The sequence below is a fragment of the Amphiura filiformis genome, chromosome 13, assembly GCF_039555335.1.
Source record: "Amphiura filiformis chromosome 13, Afil_fr2py, whole genome shotgun sequence".
In the NCBI taxonomy this organism is placed as follows: domain Eukaryota; kingdom Metazoa; phylum Echinodermata; class Ophiuroidea; order Amphilepidida; family Amphiuridae; genus Amphiura; species Amphiura filiformis.
Genome location: NC_092640.1, coordinates 24,965,959 through 24,987,103, shown reverse-complemented (window position 1 = coordinate 24,987,103; position 21,145 = coordinate 24,965,959). Strand labels below are relative to the sequence as shown.

Genomic DNA, 21,145 nt, shown 5'->3' with positions numbered 1-21,145 from the left:
AATCTGAGTCCTTCAATTAATGTCAGGTTCCTAATGAAGTGCTTAGGGCCAGTTCCATTTTCTTTAAAATATGCAGAGATAAAATACAAAACAAGAATGCAATAAAGTTTTTATAAACCCAACATTCAATTTGGCTCCTGACTATATCTTATCTCAGCTCTACCTCTCCCATCAGCATCACCAATGAGATATTCCAATTAAAATCCATACACCCCAATGGAAGACATGACCTTAATTTTCCATACAGGGAGTGCGAGTTTCAAATGGGGTAACCTGAATGGATGACTCCATTTGAAATCTACACTCCCTGTGTGGGAGATTAAGATCATGTCTTCCACAGGGGGTGTATAGATTTCATCTGGAATAGCGCAACCTTACCCTGTCTAATCTTTTCTCCAGGAAGTTCAAGATGACGACCATGGTGTCCATGTTTCTTCCATTGTATATTGCAGCGCCCCCTACGGCACCCCCGTCTGGTTCGGGGATCATTTCTGAGATGATTTGTTGTGGCAGATGGCAAGTTAACAGGTTTATAGTTTGACTGAAATAGAAAGGGGAAAAATATTTTATTCAGATCAGTATTTAGTTGACAACCTTGTTGAAAAGGTGTGCCAGTTTGAAGAGCTTATTAGGTACAACAAAGAGGTGGGTCCAAGGGCCTGTCCTAAGTTGGGTCCAGGGACAATGACTAGGCACGGAAGTGCTCGGGTCAGTTTTGCAATTCTACAGTTTTCAAGCTCTTTTTGAGCACAAAGCCAACACTGTGCCAGTAGAGATGGAAGCCAAGCTTTGCTACAAATATTTGGATCTTCTCACCCTTCTTAGTGACGGATGGAAAAATCATATGCTTATTCTTATATTTAAATGTTAAAGAAATCTTAGTCCTACATCGTTATCATCTCAGTTTGAATTTGTTCACAATACTCATTCTCATATAACCAGAAATCATTCGTCTAATACATTGATTGTTCCAAAATTCAACACTAATTCTGGATTACGTACATTTCATGTCAGAGCTGCTCATATTTGGAACAGTTTCTCACCAATGATTCAAACTGATATGGAAAATATGCCTTTGAGACAATTCAAAGCAAATGTTCTGACTTCATGTTAAAGTATAGATGTTTATAAATTCCTAATTTTCATTGCATTTTTTCATATATTTTATATTGCATCACTTGTGTGTACTTATACTGTATATACTATTTATAAATATTATGTTTTGTATTTACTGAGGGCCTGCTTGGAAAGCAGTGCTGGTCACTGAGTTGTTACCCTCAATAAAGAAAGATTAACTAACTTTATAGAGACCATACAGTGCTACTCTATTCAAATGATTGATCTTACTAAGGACTTGTAGGCCTGTTGATTTACACTGGTATCTTTGATGTTGATACTATAGCCAAGAAAATTTGACCAACTGTTGTGTGTTGGTAGGTACTTAACTTAGGTAGGTATGTAGGTAGGTACAAAAAGATGAATTGTGAAAAGCCGAGAAACAACTTACTTGTGATATTCTTCTGTTTTGGTGTCTGTGCCTGCTACTGTTAACAGCAAGTATTTCAAAACACGACCAGAACCTTCCAATACTTTATTTTCTACCTATTCAGACAAAAATATCAGTAGACAAAACACAATTGGTGAGTGATTACATGTATGTACGAGCAATAATGTGTGTATGGGCTGTGGAAAACCATGATGCAGAATCAGGGGGAGGGGGGAATCTAAGTGGAAATGAGGGCACTGGGATGTGCGGCAGATTAGGGGTGCATTTTCAGCCATTTTGGTTATCGATGGTCCTCCATTTCATGAAAATGTTTAAGAAAGTGTTATTTTTCACAATTTTCTTGAAAAATTTGCACATCACATCATATTGATGTCACTACCAAACTTGAAGTGAACCAAGCAGGGATGAAAACAAGCACTGACATACTTTCCTGAAACTGCTTTAACATTTTCTGAAAATGTGTATTTCTCTATACTTTGTACCGGGAAGATCCAAGCAAAATTTCCTGAAGATTTACATCCCTGACCAAGGAATATGTGAATGGTGGGGTCCAACTGTTTCATAATCTATCTAGCACTTTCCCAATGATCACCAATATTACTATGTACACAATCGACAGTTACAAATAAGTCAATTTTGTTACTATTCTGCATGATGGTATTGGAGTATCCTCAGTAATTCTCACAAACATACTCTTACTTGTTTTGACTGGCAAACAAGGACTTCAGATTTTTCAACCGAGCACTGTTAACTTGGACCTATCTAAACATGGACTTTATGTTTCAACTAAACCTTATAACTATCTAATATGCTTATCTGATTTTTATTATTGAAGGTTGGATCATATTCAAATATCACAAGATGGGAAAAGAGATTCATTTGGTAGGATTGTGACATCATAAACTGGTTAATTTTGTTAGCCAAATCCAAAATTCATTACTTACGGAACTGAGCTTTCACCATCTTGTCTGATGGCTTGATCACAGATGAACTGGTCCACTGCTTTTCCCGTGAAACTTGGTTGCTAGTGACACATTCTTGTTACCCAGAAGTGATGTTGATTTTAGCAGTGGGTCATGACCAAGTTTCGTGGGAAAAGCAGTGAACCAGTTCATCTGTGATCCAGCCATCAGATAAGATGGCGAAAGCTCGGTTCCACGAGTAATACATTTTGGATTTGGCTAACAAAATTAACCAGTTAATCACGAAGATGGATTCCGACAGTCAAATGCTATAATGAAAGACAAAGATAAAGACAATTTATCGCGTCTGACGTCACCTGTCAATCAAACTCGAGCACGGTTTGTTTACAAGTGTCGTGATGATGACTTGCTGAACGCGGATTTATAACCGGGCGCCTTATTGTTGATTTTGCACCTTTCGACATGCAAACCATCTCAAAAGTTAGGGCTTTATAGTAAGAAACTTTCTTTGGTGAAGGCACCATGTCCACAATCCCTAGAAAAGCTGCTTTTTGTCTTGTAAAAGTACTGAACTTTTTTCGCCATTTGCTGCTATTCCTTTTCTCCGATCAGCACCAGATAGATCGGTCTTCCTCTTCTGGCGCTGATTAACCTGTGTAAACCAATCAAGGATCGTAATTGACAGTGACATCAGACGCGATAAATTGCATTTATCTCTGTCTTTAATTATAACCCCCTATTCTTTTAAAAACTGACGAAACATGAACCATAAGAGCATTGCATCCTTTGTTGCTCGTTCCGTGTACACAGAGAAAAGAACTGTATATGAGCATTGCAGTCAGTTTCAAAAAGTGTAGGGTGTAAGACAATGATATATCTACTTACCCCTTCTAAATCTGATAAGTTTGCGTGTATAATTGTGTTAAAAAGAGCTTTAAGGACTTCACAGGCAAGATTGGCTTGGTCATCGGTGAGTGTTTCCAAATCCTCTGACGCTCCAACTGAAGCAGCACACTGACTCTTAAACACGCTAGCTAATGTATCTGTTTCTAAGACCTGCACTAGCAAAGGTATGCCGTTGAGATCTTTCCTTACTTTTTCTCTGGATAGAAGAAAGCAATATGGAGAAAAAATGAGATTGGTCTATTTCATTTGAAATCCATACACCCCATATGGTAGACATGCCTTTAATCTCCCACACAGGGGGTGTTGATTTCAAATGGAGTCACCCATTCAGGTAATCCCATTTGAAATTCAAACTCCTGTGTGGAAGATTAAGGTCATGTCTTCCATCACATTAACAGATTATATCATCAGAAGGATGCAAAAACTTTGAAATTGCATAAAATAAATAAATACTGGGATTTATAAAGTATGATTTAACATCCAACAAATCGTTGCTGTTTTGACATACTGTCGTATGACGATTTTGGGCAAAATGAGTTATATAAACTTTCAAAATCTGTGAATGAAACTCTATATATTCACAAAGTTTTGAGACCTAAATGTAATTAGTTAATGAGATATGGCACTAATTAGTGTGATACGACATGGTTTTTATGTACCCCCCCCCCCCCGAAAACGTCATTCTGTATTTTGACATACAGGCGTATCATGATACGTTGCCATAGGCCACCGTGTAACTGTAGTTGCCTATTGTTTTGACTTAATGTCGTATCACAATGTTGTATCATTATTAATACATAGGTTTTCAAATTGTGCATATTTTGGCATACTGTCGTATGAGTTTGCAGATTATTTACTACTAATTAGTGAATGAATAAACAGTTTGTATTAGGCCAAAAAAAAAAAAAAAAGGTTCGTCTCAAAACTTGCGCGCGCGTTTGTAAAATCCCACAATTTGACAAAAAACAAATGCGGACATTTCTAAAAAAAAAAAAAAAAAAAATTTTTAAGTTTTTTCCAGAAAAAAATCGGCGAAAATCAGACTTTTTTCTCAAAATACCATGAAAAAAAGTCGGGAATAAAAAATAAAAAATAAATCGCATTTCGCATTTGTTTTTAAATTTCTTGTGAGCTTTGAGACAAACCTTTTTTTTTTGGCCTTATGTTGAGAACAAAGACAGATATATTATTGATTATATTTTTTGATAATAATAAATGTATTTTACTTTGGTGATCTCCAGTGGGTCTTGAAAAATTGGAAAAAATGTGATTTTCTCAAAACTGCATTTTTCGTCATACGACAGTATGTCAAAACAGCGACGAAATAAACCCCAAGGTGATGTTGCGGAATGCAATTGAGGACCCTAGATCTAAAAGGGTGTCAAATCGCAAAATTGTGAATAATGAGTTAGGGTCAGTTTCAGCTACAAGGGGATCTGTACACCATCTATTAATTATGCAAGTTGTATGATGTGGTAAAGCATGTGTAAAAGACACTCGGTGGTACAACTTCTAGGAGTCAAGTCCACACACATGGACATAACCACCTTCTTGAATTGAAACAACATGGACAAAACCACCTTCTTACATTGGAACTTTTAATATTTTTAAATAAAGATAGTGTTATTGGACTTGACCTCCTAATCATGCATCCACATGTCATTTCATCATGACAAACTTTCTTTTTAGGGCATGAAGGGGGATAAAAAAAAAAGTTAGCCCATAAAAAGGGGGATCAAAAAGAAATACACCTTTTTTAGCAGAGATCTAAAAAATGTTGATGTCGGAGGTTTCAACTTTTCCCCACCCAAGTATTTCTGAACACTCCTTTCAGCACGAATATCCATGTTACAGTATCTATTTACCTTAATTCTGGGCACAAGGCTGTCAAAAGAAACAATAACCTCATATCGAAGAACTGAAAAGAAAAGAAAACAACAAGATCAGACTTCAAAGAAGGAAGTATCATGTTTTTAGCAATGTCATTAATCGGATATGTTTTTTCTATCACTACTACCCCTTTTTTTTCAATAATCAAAATGTATTACCCCTTCTAGAAACAGATTTATGGCATATCGTCGCCATGCTTGGATGATAATAACTCATTTTCAGCGAAATTGAACTTTCTGCCTAAATCATGTCTCTATTAGCATGTGCACCTGCTGTAATAATGCCATTGACATTGACCAATCATAAAGGAGATTTTTGGGTGACTTAGGCAATTTTTAGAAAAAACACATAGCACATAGCTTATTAGCAAAATGGATTTTTGGGCCTAATAAATATACAGCTGTCGTGCAAATGATCCAGTTTACATTGTCTCAAGTTGATTGAATTACTTATACATGTACTATAACAGTTGTTATGCCAAATTACTATAGTGTTTTTTTGTGGTATTAATATTTTTACAATTTCAAGCAAAAAACGCTGCTGTAAAAGTGGAATTTCATGCCATCAATTTTTATCTTTCAGTGATTTTAAACTGTTTGCATTGTTTTTACATTAGTGACAAATTAAGCTTCCTTACATACACCTACACACAAAAGAAACATTCACAAACCACTATTTTTCCAGTAGCATGAAAATGTCAACCTTTACAGTTTTATTTAAGGGATCTAAAATGAGCGTTTATTGCGTTTCGACAGTATTTTTTGTGGCACATGAGAGCACCTCAGACCTATCGAATTGTATTCTGAATACGAAGCATGTCTTTCTGATATCAAATAATTTTCATTTTTGAAAATCACAATATAATACAAATTTTATGACAAATTATAAAAATTTGATATTTTTGAATTTTTGATATATATAACAGTCCTCAAAGTAAATTATATAAATCTAATGATATATTCTTAATGTGTATGTAGCAGGGAGGAAAAGCCGACGGTCAATTGAAAATTTTGACCTTTCATATTGAAGATATGGATTTTTTTACCAAAAAGACCCAATTTTTTTTGGTGTTTTGGGAAAAAAATCCATATCTTCAATACGAAAGGTCAAAATTTTCAATTGATCGTCGGCTTTTCAACCCACCTACATACACTTTAAGTATAAATCATCAGATTTATAAAGTTTACTTCAAGTACTGTTAAATATCAAAATATCAATTTTAATGATTTGCCATAAAATGTGTATTAAATTGCTAATTTCAAAAATTCAAAATTATGTGATATCAGAATGACATTCTTCGTATTCAGAATACAATTCGATATGTCTGATGTGCTCTAATGTCCCAAAATAAATACTGTCCAAACGTTCATACCCCAGCCCTTAAGTAATCTATTCCGATATTAAAACCTCACAAACATTTCCTGCTCGTTGCTAAGTATATTATTTATTGAAGGTCTCTGCAGATTAATATCCTCTCAGTGGTTAATGACTAACTACTATTTATAACCAATTAAACCTACCTTTATATCATATGTTATATTTGGTTCTGAGTATAGCTTCACCCTGTTCATGATGTGTGCTACATAATTACTTTCACTGAAATGAGTAGAGACATTAATTAATTACATTTATGGAAAACAACAGAATTTTTTTAGTTGATGAATAATTTGCTGCTGAAATCAATTTTGACATACGTGACGTGTCATGTCAAAAGGAGACACTTTTGGGCAGGATCATAAATGGAGAAATAGCCAAAAATCTGCCCGGGATGATTTTTTCACAATTTGGGTTTGTTGCGAATTTGTGATGTTATTAATGTTAAAAATATTGTCTGATAGTTTCAGACCGGAATATAACTAGCATCTTGTATTTTTTGAGACATTTTTCAAGGTAATCCTACTCTCAACATTGTCAATAATATTTTTAAAGGCCGATATCTCAATTTCCAATTTTATAATACCATAACTTACGAACTCAATATCTTCGCTTAGGAATGTTCGATTCAATTGGGGAAAACGGCGTTGTGAAGAAAAATATCTCTTATATTTAAGATATGTAATAACCTCAAAATTGATAACCTGCCCAAAAGTGTCTCCTTTTGACATGACACGTCACATATTTCCAGTTTTCCAGTATCATTTGATATGTAATTATATATTTCAGTTAATGAAACTGAAAGTCCAAATTTGATACATTTGCTAGCAAATTGTAAAATTGATCAAGCAACAAAATGTGCTATTCCAGTTGAAATCCATATACCCCAACATGAAAGATATGACCTTAATATCCCATGCAGGGGGTGTAGATTTCAGAGGGAATCACACAGGTAATCCCATTTGAAATTCATACTCCCTGTTTGAGAGATTACGGTTATGTCTTCCATAGTGTGTAATTGGATTGTAGGCTATGCAAAACTTTTCATAACAATGATCACAACAATCAACAGTTTTTTCCCCTTATTCTCAGCATTTCTATTCAACAAAATCAACTTGTTTTGTAACTATACTCTGATCAGCTCATAATCGACAGGACTCATAACATCGCGGATTGATACAGAATAGTGTTCAAACAGCACCTATGCAAACCGTGTTTGACTGACGAGCCCTTTTGTGAATTTATGCAAGCTTAAGTTTGGAGTTGATTGACACGCGCAGTAACAAAAATCGATAAGTCTCGCCTATTATGAGCTGATCATAGTATTTATACTTTAGTTTAAACTTCATAACCAGTCAAGGAATATGAATGAGGTATTTTGTAGTTGAGATAAAAAGGTACAACTTCAAATTGAAAAAAACTAGCTCTGTCTAAATCTGGAAATATTGTTAATTTACTCTTTGAAGGGACTTACCTGCATATTCTCTGAGCATCTTCACTGTTAAATACAAGATTGCACAAACACTTCTGGGCCTCTATGATAACTGAAATATCAGTAGACAGATAACGGAATATTAGAAATTGGTTGGATCCTGCCTGAATATACTTTTCTATTGCACTACTCAATGAAACAATATTAACATATCTGAAATACTCTTTCCTCCAGACAAGCAGTCAACATAGATTTCCGGCATTTCCATCGCAGCCGAACTGACGCTTTCCATAATTCCCTCTTTGTCGCATTTCCCAGGTTATGGTCCACCTTACCAAATGATGTCTCCAGTGAAATTGTTTTTAGTTTGTTTTCTTTTTCGCGCAAAACGCGTAGTTGTATGTACCTTTATCAGTAATGTCTTTTTTATATATAATATCTTTCGTCAACGGGGTTATCGGAGACCCACTACAAAGTGATTTAGTTCGCTATTAGGGAATCCGCCAGGGACCCCGTTGACTATTGTATTTGTGTTTATTGTTTTAAGGCTTTTTTCTGCTATTGTATGTTTGTTTGCCTGGATTATCAATAAATCAAATCAAATCAAATCAATCAAATCAAATTTACAAAGTTTATATTGTTTTTGCAAAATGCTAATAAATAAGTCCAATCCTTTTTTTTAGTAGTGGGCATATAAGAAGCTGGCATACACAACAACAAAAGCTTACTACTTTTAAGGTCAAGATTTGTAATTGTCTAAACAGTTGCCAAACAGTCTATGGTGTTTTTTGCTTCAAGTCAATGGCACACACTATGAGCCACATGTTCTCATTCTATTCTGAAAGTTACTTGTCCAATTTTTGTAATTATAATAAGTTATACATCAATGGGACTCCTTTTGCAAACCTTTCTAAATGCCTTTGTACCAAATTGGAAAAACAAAAGAGGGTCCGTGATTTCAGTATGGAATGCCTTTGGAGTGACATTTCTTGTACATCATAATTCACGGCAGAATCATGGCAGAAATTTCCAAAGAAGTGATGATACACAAGATGGCGCAGGATATAACTTATGCTGGTTTCATACTTTCCTGCCGCTTTGCCGCTCTGAAGATGATTTTACTTCACTGCGCAGTCGCACCAGAAATGCTAGCGGTGACCAGCGGGAGTTTTTTGACGTATGAGAACAAAATATGATTTTGGAGCAGTGCCACGCGGAAAGAGTGCCTTTCAGATTCATGCCGCTGCTGCAGCTCAGCGGTGTGCCGCTCCGCTTGTGTCACACCGCTCAGCGGCAAGCGGCAGAAAGTATGAAACCAGCATTATTGTCCCACCCAGTAACCTACTTTGATTGCCCACTTCTGGTGCATCATCACTGAGTCGTGCCAACTTGAGCAGCAGGTGCACTCCATCTTTCTCTTTGAGTTGATGCATGCGGTGTTTCTCGCGACTCAAGATGCGCAGCGCCTCCAGGCACAGGATGTGACACTCATCGCTAGGTCTAGTCTCCAAGGTGTGTAATAGGTCACTCATAAATTTCTGTAAGGACATAGAACACAATCAATTACTATAAAGTGTGATATTTTCGTGGTATTAAATTTTCATGATTTGAATTGATCGGAGCCAGGGCTCCCGCTAGCCTTTAAAAGCTCTGAGTCCGATCGGACGCACAACTGTAGAACCTGGTTGTGAAATGCGCGTCCCACAAATGTGTTGGGCAACAGGCAATGCAATTTTACAGGGCTCCTGATCGCCTGGAATTGCTTTGTATTACATCTCAGTTTTATGCAAATATTTAACTATTTCCTTCCTTCCATGTCCAATACAATGGACATGTTACGCGATGCCATAGTTATTATTTTATTTTAAATAATAGTCTATTCATGCATGACATACGACTTTTTCGCCCATATTATTTGAAACAGAGCTTATCCTCCCTACTTGAGATATGTCACTGAAAATTGATAAAATGTTAAATTTTTAATGCAAGTTTTTCTTGGATATATTCAAAAGCATCACAGAAAGCTGTAGTTTAAAATCATTGACTAATTTTGTTAAAATTATGGCATGTATTTGAGCTCCTCCAGGATTACCTAGGCTTAGAGAGAAAACGCAATCTCGCTTTTCTTGCCGTGAATCTCGCTTTTTAGTGCTTTTCTCGCTTTTAAAAGATTCATTTCTACCACGAAAATCTATTTCTGTGGCGAATCCATTGCAACTAAAAAAGCTTAAGTCTGACCTGATTTTCCAGCCTGAATGTACAAAAACGGTCCATTTTCTGGCACATCCAAGCAAGTAATATTCTTTATTTACTACTCAAACCTTGCAGTATATTAACCTTTTAAGCTGATTTATGAGGACAAAATTTGTGTATTTTTGATGACAGTCTGGTCGGCAATTTCCATGCTTTGTTTTGGTATCACTCAGGGGTATAGAGTCAATGAAATACTGCCCTCAATAGTCAATTTTATTTTTTTTTTTTTTTCGCCAATTTTGGGCATAAATCTCGCTTTTTTCTCGCATTTTGAAATTGCCATCTCGCATTTTTGGTCAAAAAATTGTGTTTTTTTCTCTAAGCCTAGGATTACCCCATCATCATGTACCCCTTCCATCTCCCCTATCTGACTCCATTACATAGGGACCATCAATCATCTCTGGAATGCTTGCCCTTACAATACTCATTCACATGTTAGAAACTCTAGCAATTCATTTAGAGTTATGCCCAATTTGGTGACATTAGACTCAAATTGGATCCTATGTCTCACTGATATGATACTAGTCCTTGTTCACCAAGAAAATATATACTTATAGATGAAACAGACAGGCCAATAACAAAGACAATGAACAAACAGGCTTAGTCTTACCTTTTTAGTTTCTGTTCCTAGTTCTGGAAAGCCAAATGTTTGGGCATTCTGAAGGGAAAAAACCAAGAATTCAATTGTATATAAAAATACATCAAAATCATTAAAAAACTACTTTGTGAGATAACCATGTTTTTTTTTTTATCCCTGTAAAACATTTTAAACTATATTTTGTACGCACAATTTTCCAGATTTCAATGTGTTCACAAACTGCAAAAACTGTCCCAATATGCATTGCAAATTTAAATGCCAATTTGGCTTATTCCCAAACCGTTTTTATTTTAATTTAGATGAATGCACAATATGTGTATGCACTGTGCAGGCCTCGAAATAAGAAGAAAAATCCAAGGGTCCTCTGGATCCCTGCCTTTGAAATTTCAAGGGTCCTCACCAATTTTCAAGCGGACCCATGCCTTTGAAATTTCAAGACAGAGAATTAGCTACGGCCCGCCGCGGCGGTCACGGTATGTAGACTGTAGAAATTTGAAAACCTGTGTTGAAAACTTGATGGGAAACTAAAATGAAAGTGTACTCAGGGAGCTGGACCTATTATATGAACCAGATTTTCCAGTGGAACAACAAAACTAGGATTTTCTGCTCTTTGGTTCAACTTTTACGGGTCACACGGACTCGCATCCGTAGGAAATTTATGGGTCCGCGCCTACTTTGTGGTCTTTGACGCAAGGACACGCTTTATTTCGAGCGCTGTGTGTATGCTTGATCACATTTTTTATAAACAGTAACAATTTTCCTCATGACTAACCTATAATTTGAATTCTCTCCCCATTCCAGAAAAATACAGCACTAATTTTTGGGATCTAAACAATACTATCCTGTTTTGCCAAATGAAATATAGCTAATCCTAATCCTTTATTCAGTTCTAACTAGCAATGAAAGTCAGATTTTAATATTTGGTTTTTAGGGCATTTTACGTATGCTGTGACAATCACGCCCGAAGACTTGGACGGAGACTAATTTCAAGTTATGCATCTTATTTTTGATAAACATATTTTTTAATATTTTTCATTTCATAACCAACTATCAACAATAACATAAGATATTGAAATTATGAGCCAACTCTTAGCCTATTACACTCAAGATTTTGATTGCTTAGACTTGTACTAAGTCTTAGAATGTTGTGACTACAATGGTAAGAACTAAGAAGAGATGCAAAATTGCATGTTTTTAGCCCATTTTCCCTCAAATTGCAAAAACAAAAATATTAAATTTGACTTTTATTGCCAGTTAGAACTAATATAACTAAAGGATTAGGATTTTCATTTAGCTAAACAAAATAATATTTATTTTTTTTGTCTAGAAATATTAGTGCTGTATTTTTCTGGAATTGGGAGTAGCTACCTACCTCTTTATTGAATTCTTGCAGTTTGTTGCAAATATCAGTCTCATTTCCAGACTCAAAAGCAGATGCAGTGGACAGTATTAGAGCTTCCATGTTCACCTGCACTAGATGTTGAGTGACTAAATCTGAAAGTTAATATTAAAATAATGATCATGAATATTTATTATTAAATTTACTTGATTATTTTTTCACATTTCAATGCACTGACAGCTGGCACTGTTCTTCATTTGTTGGAAGAAAAATTGTGTGGATGCTTTATTCTGGAATGAGCATTTTGAGCGTTTCAACAGTATTTTTGTGGGACATGAGAGCACATCAGACATATCGAATTGCATTCTGAATACTGAAGAATGTCTTTCTGATATCAAATAATTTTCATTTTTGAAATTCACGATAAAATGCAAATTTTATGACAAATTATCAATATTTGATATTTTTCACATTTTTGATAATATAACAGTCCTCAAAGTAAATTTTATAAATCTACCGTATTTTTCGTCGAATAGTCCCCCCCCTCAAATAAACGCCCCCACCACTTTTTTTCAACCAAGATGTTTCAAAAATTCGATATTTCCATGCTATCTTGTGTAGTAAGCTTACCAAGTTGCTCACATGGTCGCAGTAGCAGCAATAAATGGCGAATCTGTGAACCAAAAGTCAGTGTCAAAAGGTCATAGTTCGTCATTTTAGCGTGACTTTTAAGCTTACCTAATGATTTTAACGGGAATTTTCGTGCTAAAAATTACCTCTAATAAACGCCCCCCCTTGGGAAAATGTAACGCCCCCGGGGGCGTTTATTCGACGAAATACGGTAATGATATATTCTTAAAGTGTATGTAGCTGGGAGGAAAATCAGACGATCAATTGAAAATTTTGACCTTTCATATTGAAGATATGGATTTTTTCCCAAAAAGACCTAATTTCTTTTGGTGTTTTGGGAAAAAAATCCATATCTTCAATATCTGAAAAGGTCAAAATTTTCAATTGATCGTCGGCTTTTCATCCCACCTACATACACTTTAAGTATAAACCATCAGATTAATAAAGTTTACTTCGAGTACCGGTACTGTTAAATATCAAAAATATCAATTTTTAAAGGAAGTGTCCGGCAATCACAAGATTATGTCTTATTTGTTAGAAAAATAATTATCAAGCACGAATCACATGGTTTTATTTAAAACAAACTCATATTAACCATAAAAACGAATAAAAGCAGCCATCTCTCAACACGCGATATTCAAAATTCCCGCGCCGAAATTGTCTAGAGCAATGACGTCCTAATAATTCAATGAAGCCTGACGACAAATGAGCACAAATAACAATGACGTCACTGCTCTAGAAAATTGCGGCGCGGGAATTTTGAATATCGCGTGTTGAGAGATGGCTGTTTTTATTCGTTTTTATGATTAATATGACATTGTTTTAAATAAAACCATATGATTCGTGCTTGATAATTATTTTTCTAACATATAAGACATAATGTTGTGATTGCCGGACACTTCCTTTAATCATTTGCCATAAAATGTGTATTACATTGCGAATTTCAAAAAATCAAAATTATTTGATATCAGAAGCACATTCTTTGTATTCAGAATGCAATTCGATATGTCTGATGTGCTCTAATGTCCCACAATAAATCCTGTCCAAACGTTCATACCCCATCCCTTAAATGTGAGCACTATTACTCTATTTATTGCCCCTTCAGCTTTCCAGCTCAATTACTGATACATTCCACCATACACAGTAGCAAATAATTTTCTGTCTACATATGATTCGACCTAGATGTAATTTATTAAATTTTTCCAACAGGTCTTAGAGAGTGACCAGCTCTATTTACTCGATTTATTGCCCCTTCAGCTTTCCAGCTCACACCAACTCAATTACCAGGGTTATAGCTACGGTGGCCGGCCCCGCCCGGGACTGGCGCTGTCCGCATCACCATAAAAAATCATATATTTGGGTCAAGTGAAGTATAGACAACATATTTATGTAGGTTTCCTTTACCTACCTGTTCTTTTTAATTTCTGTGTAAATATGTATTGTGTTCTAGGCGAATTTGGCTGACCAGCAAATGTGTTTTATTAAGGTTTGCCTGGCATACCTATATTGGGCGAACTTCGCTATTCGAAGGTTCGCTATTCCGAAGGTTTGCTATTCCGAAGGTTCACTATTCTGAAAACAGAAAAGGTTCTTTATTCGAATATGAAAAATGGGTTCTTTAATCCGAAAGCGAAAGAAGGTTCTTTATTCGATAGAAGCCACCATGTTCTCTACTCGAAAATGAAAAAGGTTCTCTATTCGAATATGAAAAAGGGTTCTCCATTCCGAAATCTGGGGCCCGTGACCTTTGGGGTCAAGATGGGCAAAGGATAAATATACGGGGTAGGGCCCATTAGTGACCACATATGGGCGGGGGGGGGGGGCCTTTGTAGTTTTAGCGCTAGCCTTGACAGAATGATGTTTTTGATGACGGAGGAAAAGGCCCTAACTAAAAGAAACCAAGTAAAGTTTTTCGGTTAGCCATGATGTTACAAATTCCAGTGCATCTAACATGTGGTCGAATCCAACGAAAAGTGTACACGGCATGTTCAGAAAGTATTAATCAATTGGCATTCGTTTTTGTATTGTGTTTATTCACCTTGATCATACGCCGCCATATATAATAAGACCCCTTCTGTGAAAAACTTAGACACAGAGACCCCAAAACATGCTATTTTTACCCATTTTTTCAAAATATTTCTTAAAGTATTTTTAAAAACATCTAAATCAGTTATGAAAAGAAGTCATTGGATTGAATCTAAATTGATTTCCTGAAAGGTGTGTATTCAAAGATTGCCTGTTCAATTTTCACATATTTGTACATAATTATGAATTTTTGTGATAATTTTTTGAGTGGTATTTTTTACATTACCTACGAATTAAGGCTGGCATTTTCGGTCGGGTAAACGGGTACCCGCCTGAGATTACATTACCAGGTAGGAAATACCCTCCCGGGTACCTGAAATTCAAAAAAAAAAAAAAAAAAAAAAAAAATTTTTTTTTTTTTTTTTTTATTTTTTCGGTTTTGTAGTGTCCCTGGACCTAGACCTAAATGCTAGGATCATTCATGGTTGACCTAAAAAAAAAAAAAAAAAAAAAATTCAAGATATTTTGTTATTTTTAATATGAAAATTGATAATTTGTATTCATGTCATAGTCTATTAATGATTTCAAAATGCATTCAAATTCAATACATTTTGAAATCATTAATAGACTATGACATGAATACAAATTATCAATTTTCATATAAAAATAACAAAATATCTTGAAATTTTTTTTTTTTTTTTTTTTTTTTTTTTAGGTCAACCATGAATGATCCTGGCATTTAGGTCTAGGTCCAGAGACACTACAAAACCGAAAAATAAAACTTAAAAAAAAAAAAAAATTTTTTTTTTTTTTTTTTTGTAGTGTACCTGCAATTTCTGGTCCTACCCGCCCGAAAAATGCGGCGGGTACCCGGGTACAAAATTACCCGAAAATGCCAGGCCTACTACGAATACAATTTTTCATAGCACTAGATATATCTTTTAAAAATGGAAATCACTAATACATGCGTAATTGATACAAGCTTTGATATGTCCAATACTGACATGCATTGCATTCGGACATCATTATTATTGTGTTTAGCTGCCAGAAATTCTAAATGGCACAAAGGTAGGTTTGGTAACAAATATGCATTACCTCCGAATAGTCCGAATACATGTTAAAAGCTGTGTCATTTCCACAAACTGAGAGAATAGTAAACAATAGTTAAGCAATAGGTGCAGGGTAATACACTCTTTATTTCTACCAAGTTTCAATAGCCTGCGTTTAAATATTTCTGAGATGTCAACAATAAAACCAAGTATTCGTAGGTAAATTTCGGTAACCGAATGTTACCTACGAATACAATTTGACATCATGACAGTATTGTGAAACACCGCCTTTCATGCCAATGCCCATATTGGTACATAACGAAGGCCTGTATGTTTGCTATCAAATCATATGTCAATGAAAGTTGCGAATTCACATACATGCCCACCAGCCCTCGAATTAAGGATCTGAAGGGGCACGGCAACTTTTTTAGGGCAAGTTGACAATTGCCTTGGATTTCCATTGAAAAGGCAAGGCAGCACGGCAATTTGTAATATTTCAAAAGGGCATCACGGCAACTGTTTAAAATTTGAGAAGGGTACCAAGGCAATTTCTCAAAAGTAAAGAAAACTCATGTTAGCAATCATGATAGATGATTTTAGTGCTTATCGAACATTGGTCTTCAAATATTGAAGTTCGCAAGTATAATGCAAAAAGAATTGGGGAATTCCCTTTTATTTCAGTCTGTAGCTATATCGATTTGGATTAGGTTTATACTTGTGTGCAGGGTATACCAGAATTATTCTGTCCTTTCTAACACCAAAGGTTAAGATATTTTCCTTAAAAAATTGCAAAATATAAATATGCAAATTAGCTCATTATAATATATGTAAATGCTACATCAGCATCCCCTGGACATCATCAGCTATCACCACAAGCATTAAGCATAAAGTCATTATAGTCTACTCTACTGATGAGCTTAATCATGTTCGCAAATATTTTGATATGCACGTAGGCCTATACTACAAAACAGGTTTCCTTATTTGGTAAAATATGCAAATTAGCTCATTGAAATATTTAGTGACTATGACTGAATGCACTAAAAATATGTTTTTAATTCAATGATATAACACAATAGATTTGAAGTTGTTTTACTCCACCAGACAATGATTTTGGGCAAAAAAACAATTTAACACCATGGAATTTATAATCATGTCAAAGTGAGGGTATATGAATCCAACAGATATAAGAATTAATTCGAAAATGTCCAGAAATCAAAATAATAAATTATCTTAATTAGGCATAGTGTCCTTTCAAAAAGGTCATGGAAGGGAAAATAATAAATGTAAACAGTTAGAAAGTCGGCAAAAGTGACCTTGAGCTTAGCATAGGTGTCCCTTCAAAAGGTCATAGAAGGGGAAATAAATGTAAATACAAGTGGGCAAGACTCATCACAAAGGAGTGCACAAAGGGGTTGTCGGCAAAACTGTCTTCTGTGGTCAGCTTTGAGTTTAGCATAGGTGTCCCTTCAAAAGGTCACATAAAAGGGGAAATAAATGTAAATACAAGTGGGCAAGACTCATCACAAAGGAGTGCACAAAGGGGTTGTCGGCAAAACTGTCTTCTGTGGTCAGCTTTGAGTTTAGCATAGGTGTCCCTTCAAAAGGTCACATAGAAGGGGAAATAAATGTAAATACAAGTGGGCAAGACTCATCACAAAGGAGTGCACAAAGGGGCTGTCGTCAAAACTGTCTTCTGAGGTCAGCTTTGAGTTTAGCATAGGTGTCCCTTCAAAAGGTCATAGAAGGGGAAATCAATGTAAATAAAAGTCGGCAAGGACCTTAGAACTTGTCACAAAGGAGTTCACAATGGAGTGGTCGGCAAGTCCTTTGAGGTGCAGGGCACCGACGGCAACTTCTTTAGAGGGCACGGCAAGTGACTGCCGTCGGTAAAGGACATATTTTGAGGGCATTGCGGCAGTGGGGTTGGGCACCCACGGCAATATGCCGTCGGTGCCGTGGGTTAATTCGAGGGCTGATGCCCACCATGTAAAACTGAACACGGCCTAATTGTTGAAAAATATGTACTGAAATAGACGACGGTCTGCTCATTTGAAAGAAAAATCAGATTCGAAGGGGATAAATACTTGGATTGGTCAGCTGTCATGTGTGTTTCATTTTAAACGTTTACCGACCTTCTGGTTTCTGAGTAATTTGTGTCCAAATTGGTTTATTCGAAGGTAACTTTTGGCGTTTTCGCTAAGTTTACCTACTGAATACCATGTACAAAAACAACTTTTCTTATTGTCTCATGATCTAGACTAGTGGTGGACCCTAGTATAAAGCTAATTATGTGGTTGTAAACTACATCTGTAAACTACAAACTGTGATTTATCACATGTATACATGGCCAGTTATTGGTTTATGCCTGTAACAGATGCAATAATGAAATGGTACAAAATAATGAATAATGAAATGGTCACCTACACAGTCATGAAAAATTATGTAACGGGAAACTGGGAATTGACTTTCATTAGCCTAATATTTAATAAACCCCTGCCCCCCCCAAGCCTTGAAATAAGCAAACTGGAACCAGGAGCAATTTGTTTTGAACGTTGCTCCTGGTTCACTGGGATTTTACAAGAACCAGGAGCAATTTCGAAAGAAACAGGAGCAATTTTGAAATAGTAAATCCTTTTCTGCATATACAATACAGCACTATTGCATGAAGTGCAAAATTAGAACCAGGAGCAATTTGTTTCAGAAAATTGCTCCTGGTTCATGTTAATTTAACAAGGACCAGGAGCAATTGGTGGCTTTAGGCCCCTAAGAGTCAATTTTGAGTTTCCCGTCACATAATTTCTGAAAACAAGTGAGGCAACTTTTTCATTATTCATTATTCATTATTTTTCTGCCTTTCATTATAATGACCAACACGCATGTATACATTGTTATTTGCCGCTCACTCACTTGAAGATGGATGTTTAGCCCAAATGAGATTTTAAAGTATATTAAAAAGAGTAGGTATACTAGGTGAATTCAAATTTGACATCAAATTGCATCGTTTTATATATCAAATTAAAGCCCTTGAGTAAACTAAGCCAAAACTAAAAACCTTTTTTTCATAGCACTTTCCGTAGCAAAGTTACATCTTGTCAAAGATTGACTTTCATCAAAAAGATTCAGCTAGCAAAATTCCCCAAAGCGGCATTTCGGGGTGTTTCTAGATCTTAGTCTCATGGCGATAGCAGCTTTTTTTAATGGAACTGCTATCAAAATCCTCTAAAATTCCATGTGCGACTTGATTATCACCATAAAAATCATATATTTGGGTCAAGTGAAGTATAGAAAACATATTTATGTAGGTTTCCTTCACCCACCTATTCTCGAAAAAAATTCAAATTTCTATGTAAATATGCATTGTGTTGGGGCCCCGGTCTCGGCGAATTCGCTGACTAGTAAATGTGTTAACTAAGGTTTGCCTAGGTTACCTAAAAAGAGTCTGCAAGGTTGACAGCAAAATGCATGTTTTGATTTTGATTTTTCCACAAAAAATAAACAGATATTCATAATTTTTTCTGTAAATATAACCAATTTTTATCGGTATTTTTTGGAAAATCACAATAATGAATTCAAGTGAGGGTCAGAAAATGAAGTGAGGGCGGGTGACGGGAAACTCAAAATCGACTTTCCTTGGCCTTACGAGAGCAAATTTGCTCCCCGCGCCCACTTATTTCAAGGCTTGCCCCTAGTCTTGCCAGCAAGACTTCAGTCTTTATCATAAACATAATGACATCAGTATGCTGAGTTATAGTTACTAGAACTAGGCTTGCCCCAAAAAAAAAAAAAAAAAAAAAATAGTATGGTATCACACAAATAGATTGAATTGGCTAGACAATAGTTGGGACCCCCAATATTTCTTTAGGGACCCCCCATTTTTGCATATTTGAGCTTTTGGACCTAGCGCTACCCGTGCCACAGTACCGTACTATTACGCTGACTTTCAGATTCGGCGAGGAGGGCGATTTCGACCTCCTGGTTTGTTTACAAACAGAGAGGTAGACAAAAAACTGTTCCGCTTGTCCAAACACTCAGGTATCAGAAGGATGGTCCACAATAGCGTGATTCACGTAACCTGAATAGGGATTAAAAAGCTGTCAAGTAGAACCATGTGCTTCTATTGTCCAATTTGCCATCAAGATTTCATATGGACACAGTTCAGACCCAGTACACGATTAGGTATGTTCATAAAATTTTGAAGTTCAATATTTTTAGCTGAAAGTTCTTTCACTTGAAAGAGAATCAAATTACCTAAACAATAAGGGGTCAATCATGTTTCTAGTGCATATACTTTTCAAGTTACAGACAAAAATAGTGTCACCAAATTGTCCAAAATTGTGTGTGTGAAATTGTGACAGCAGGCACATGTACAATGTACACTACTGTATGTGACCCCAGATGACCTCCTATTCTTTACTGTAAGAAAGCTGTTTTGGATGGTCTTGATTTGCACACAAATTGCTTTTTTTGCGCTTTAACGAAAGCGCCCACTTGGTGGAACATAGATTGCACTATGTGATAGCTTATGAATCCATTATTATGCCAGTACCAACATCAGTCAACATCACTTAGGTTTTGGTTGTCAAAATGAATTTTTAGTAATTTTCTCCATTGAGCCCCACAGTAAAGCCATTTTTGGACTGTACAGGCACATTCCACTTCCCTATGGACGAATAGCGCCACCTATAGTGTGTGATGTGAGCCTGACTAACACGATCATGTCAGAAAAAACTCAGAAATTAATATTTTGTTCTGGGTCTGATTATTTATATTCGGACTACCCAGTGCAGTGGCAGTGCACACCAAGTACCATGCCCGGTATAAAGGTTCATGCGGTTGACTCCATCAGCACTAGACAAGATGGAAACATGGAAAGCAAAACATGCATGCCCGGGGATCATGGATGCATACATCAATAACAGACATTTTACAAACCAACAACATGATGAACATGTTGAATGAATGACATGATTGAATTTGAAAGGTGCAAAGTCATGAATTGTTTTTTACTCTAAAAAATACTTTATTGTTATATTGCAAAACTGAAGTTACATAAGCGAACTAAAAAATATCTTACCTTTACACAGATTTTCTATTTATTTTGATCAATCACCGAGTTCAAGTCTAAAATGCTATGTAAAAAGGCAACGCCAAAACCTACTTCCAGCAGAAAAATTACCAATTTTACATGTGACCTTTGACCTCCTTGTTTACAACCCTCA

General features: G+C 35.8%; 1 protein-coding gene across 1 annotated transcript in view; it reads right to left on the bottom strand.

Moving 5' to 3' along the window:
• LOC140168154 (chaperone Ric-8A-like) overlaps positions 1 to 21,105 on the bottom strand; it is a 48,962-nt gene extending 27,857 nt beyond the window's left edge. The window contains exons 1-10 of the mRNA XM_072191477.1: positions 21,001 to 21,105; positions 12,256 to 12,377; positions 10,896 to 10,943; positions 9,378 to 9,570; positions 8,075 to 8,144; positions 6,747 to 6,822; positions 5,202 to 5,254; positions 3,316 to 3,532; positions 1,508 to 1,602; positions 379 to 541 (exon numbers count right to left, since the gene is read on the bottom strand). Coding sequence (XP_072047578.1) covers positions 379 to 541; positions 1,508 to 1,602; positions 3,316 to 3,532; positions 5,202 to 5,254; positions 6,747 to 6,822; positions 8,075 to 8,144; positions 9,378 to 9,570; positions 10,896 to 10,943; positions 12,256 to 12,345 — 1,005 coding nt within the window. The 5' untranslated portion in view covers positions 12,346 to 12,377; positions 21,001 to 21,105. The remainder of the gene's footprint in view (positions 1 to 378; positions 542 to 1,507; positions 1,603 to 3,315; positions 3,533 to 5,201; positions 5,255 to 6,746; positions 6,823 to 8,074; positions 8,145 to 9,377; positions 9,571 to 10,895; positions 10,944 to 12,255; positions 12,378 to 21,000) is intronic.
• Between the last annotated feature and the right edge of the window lie 40 nt (positions 21,106 to 21,145).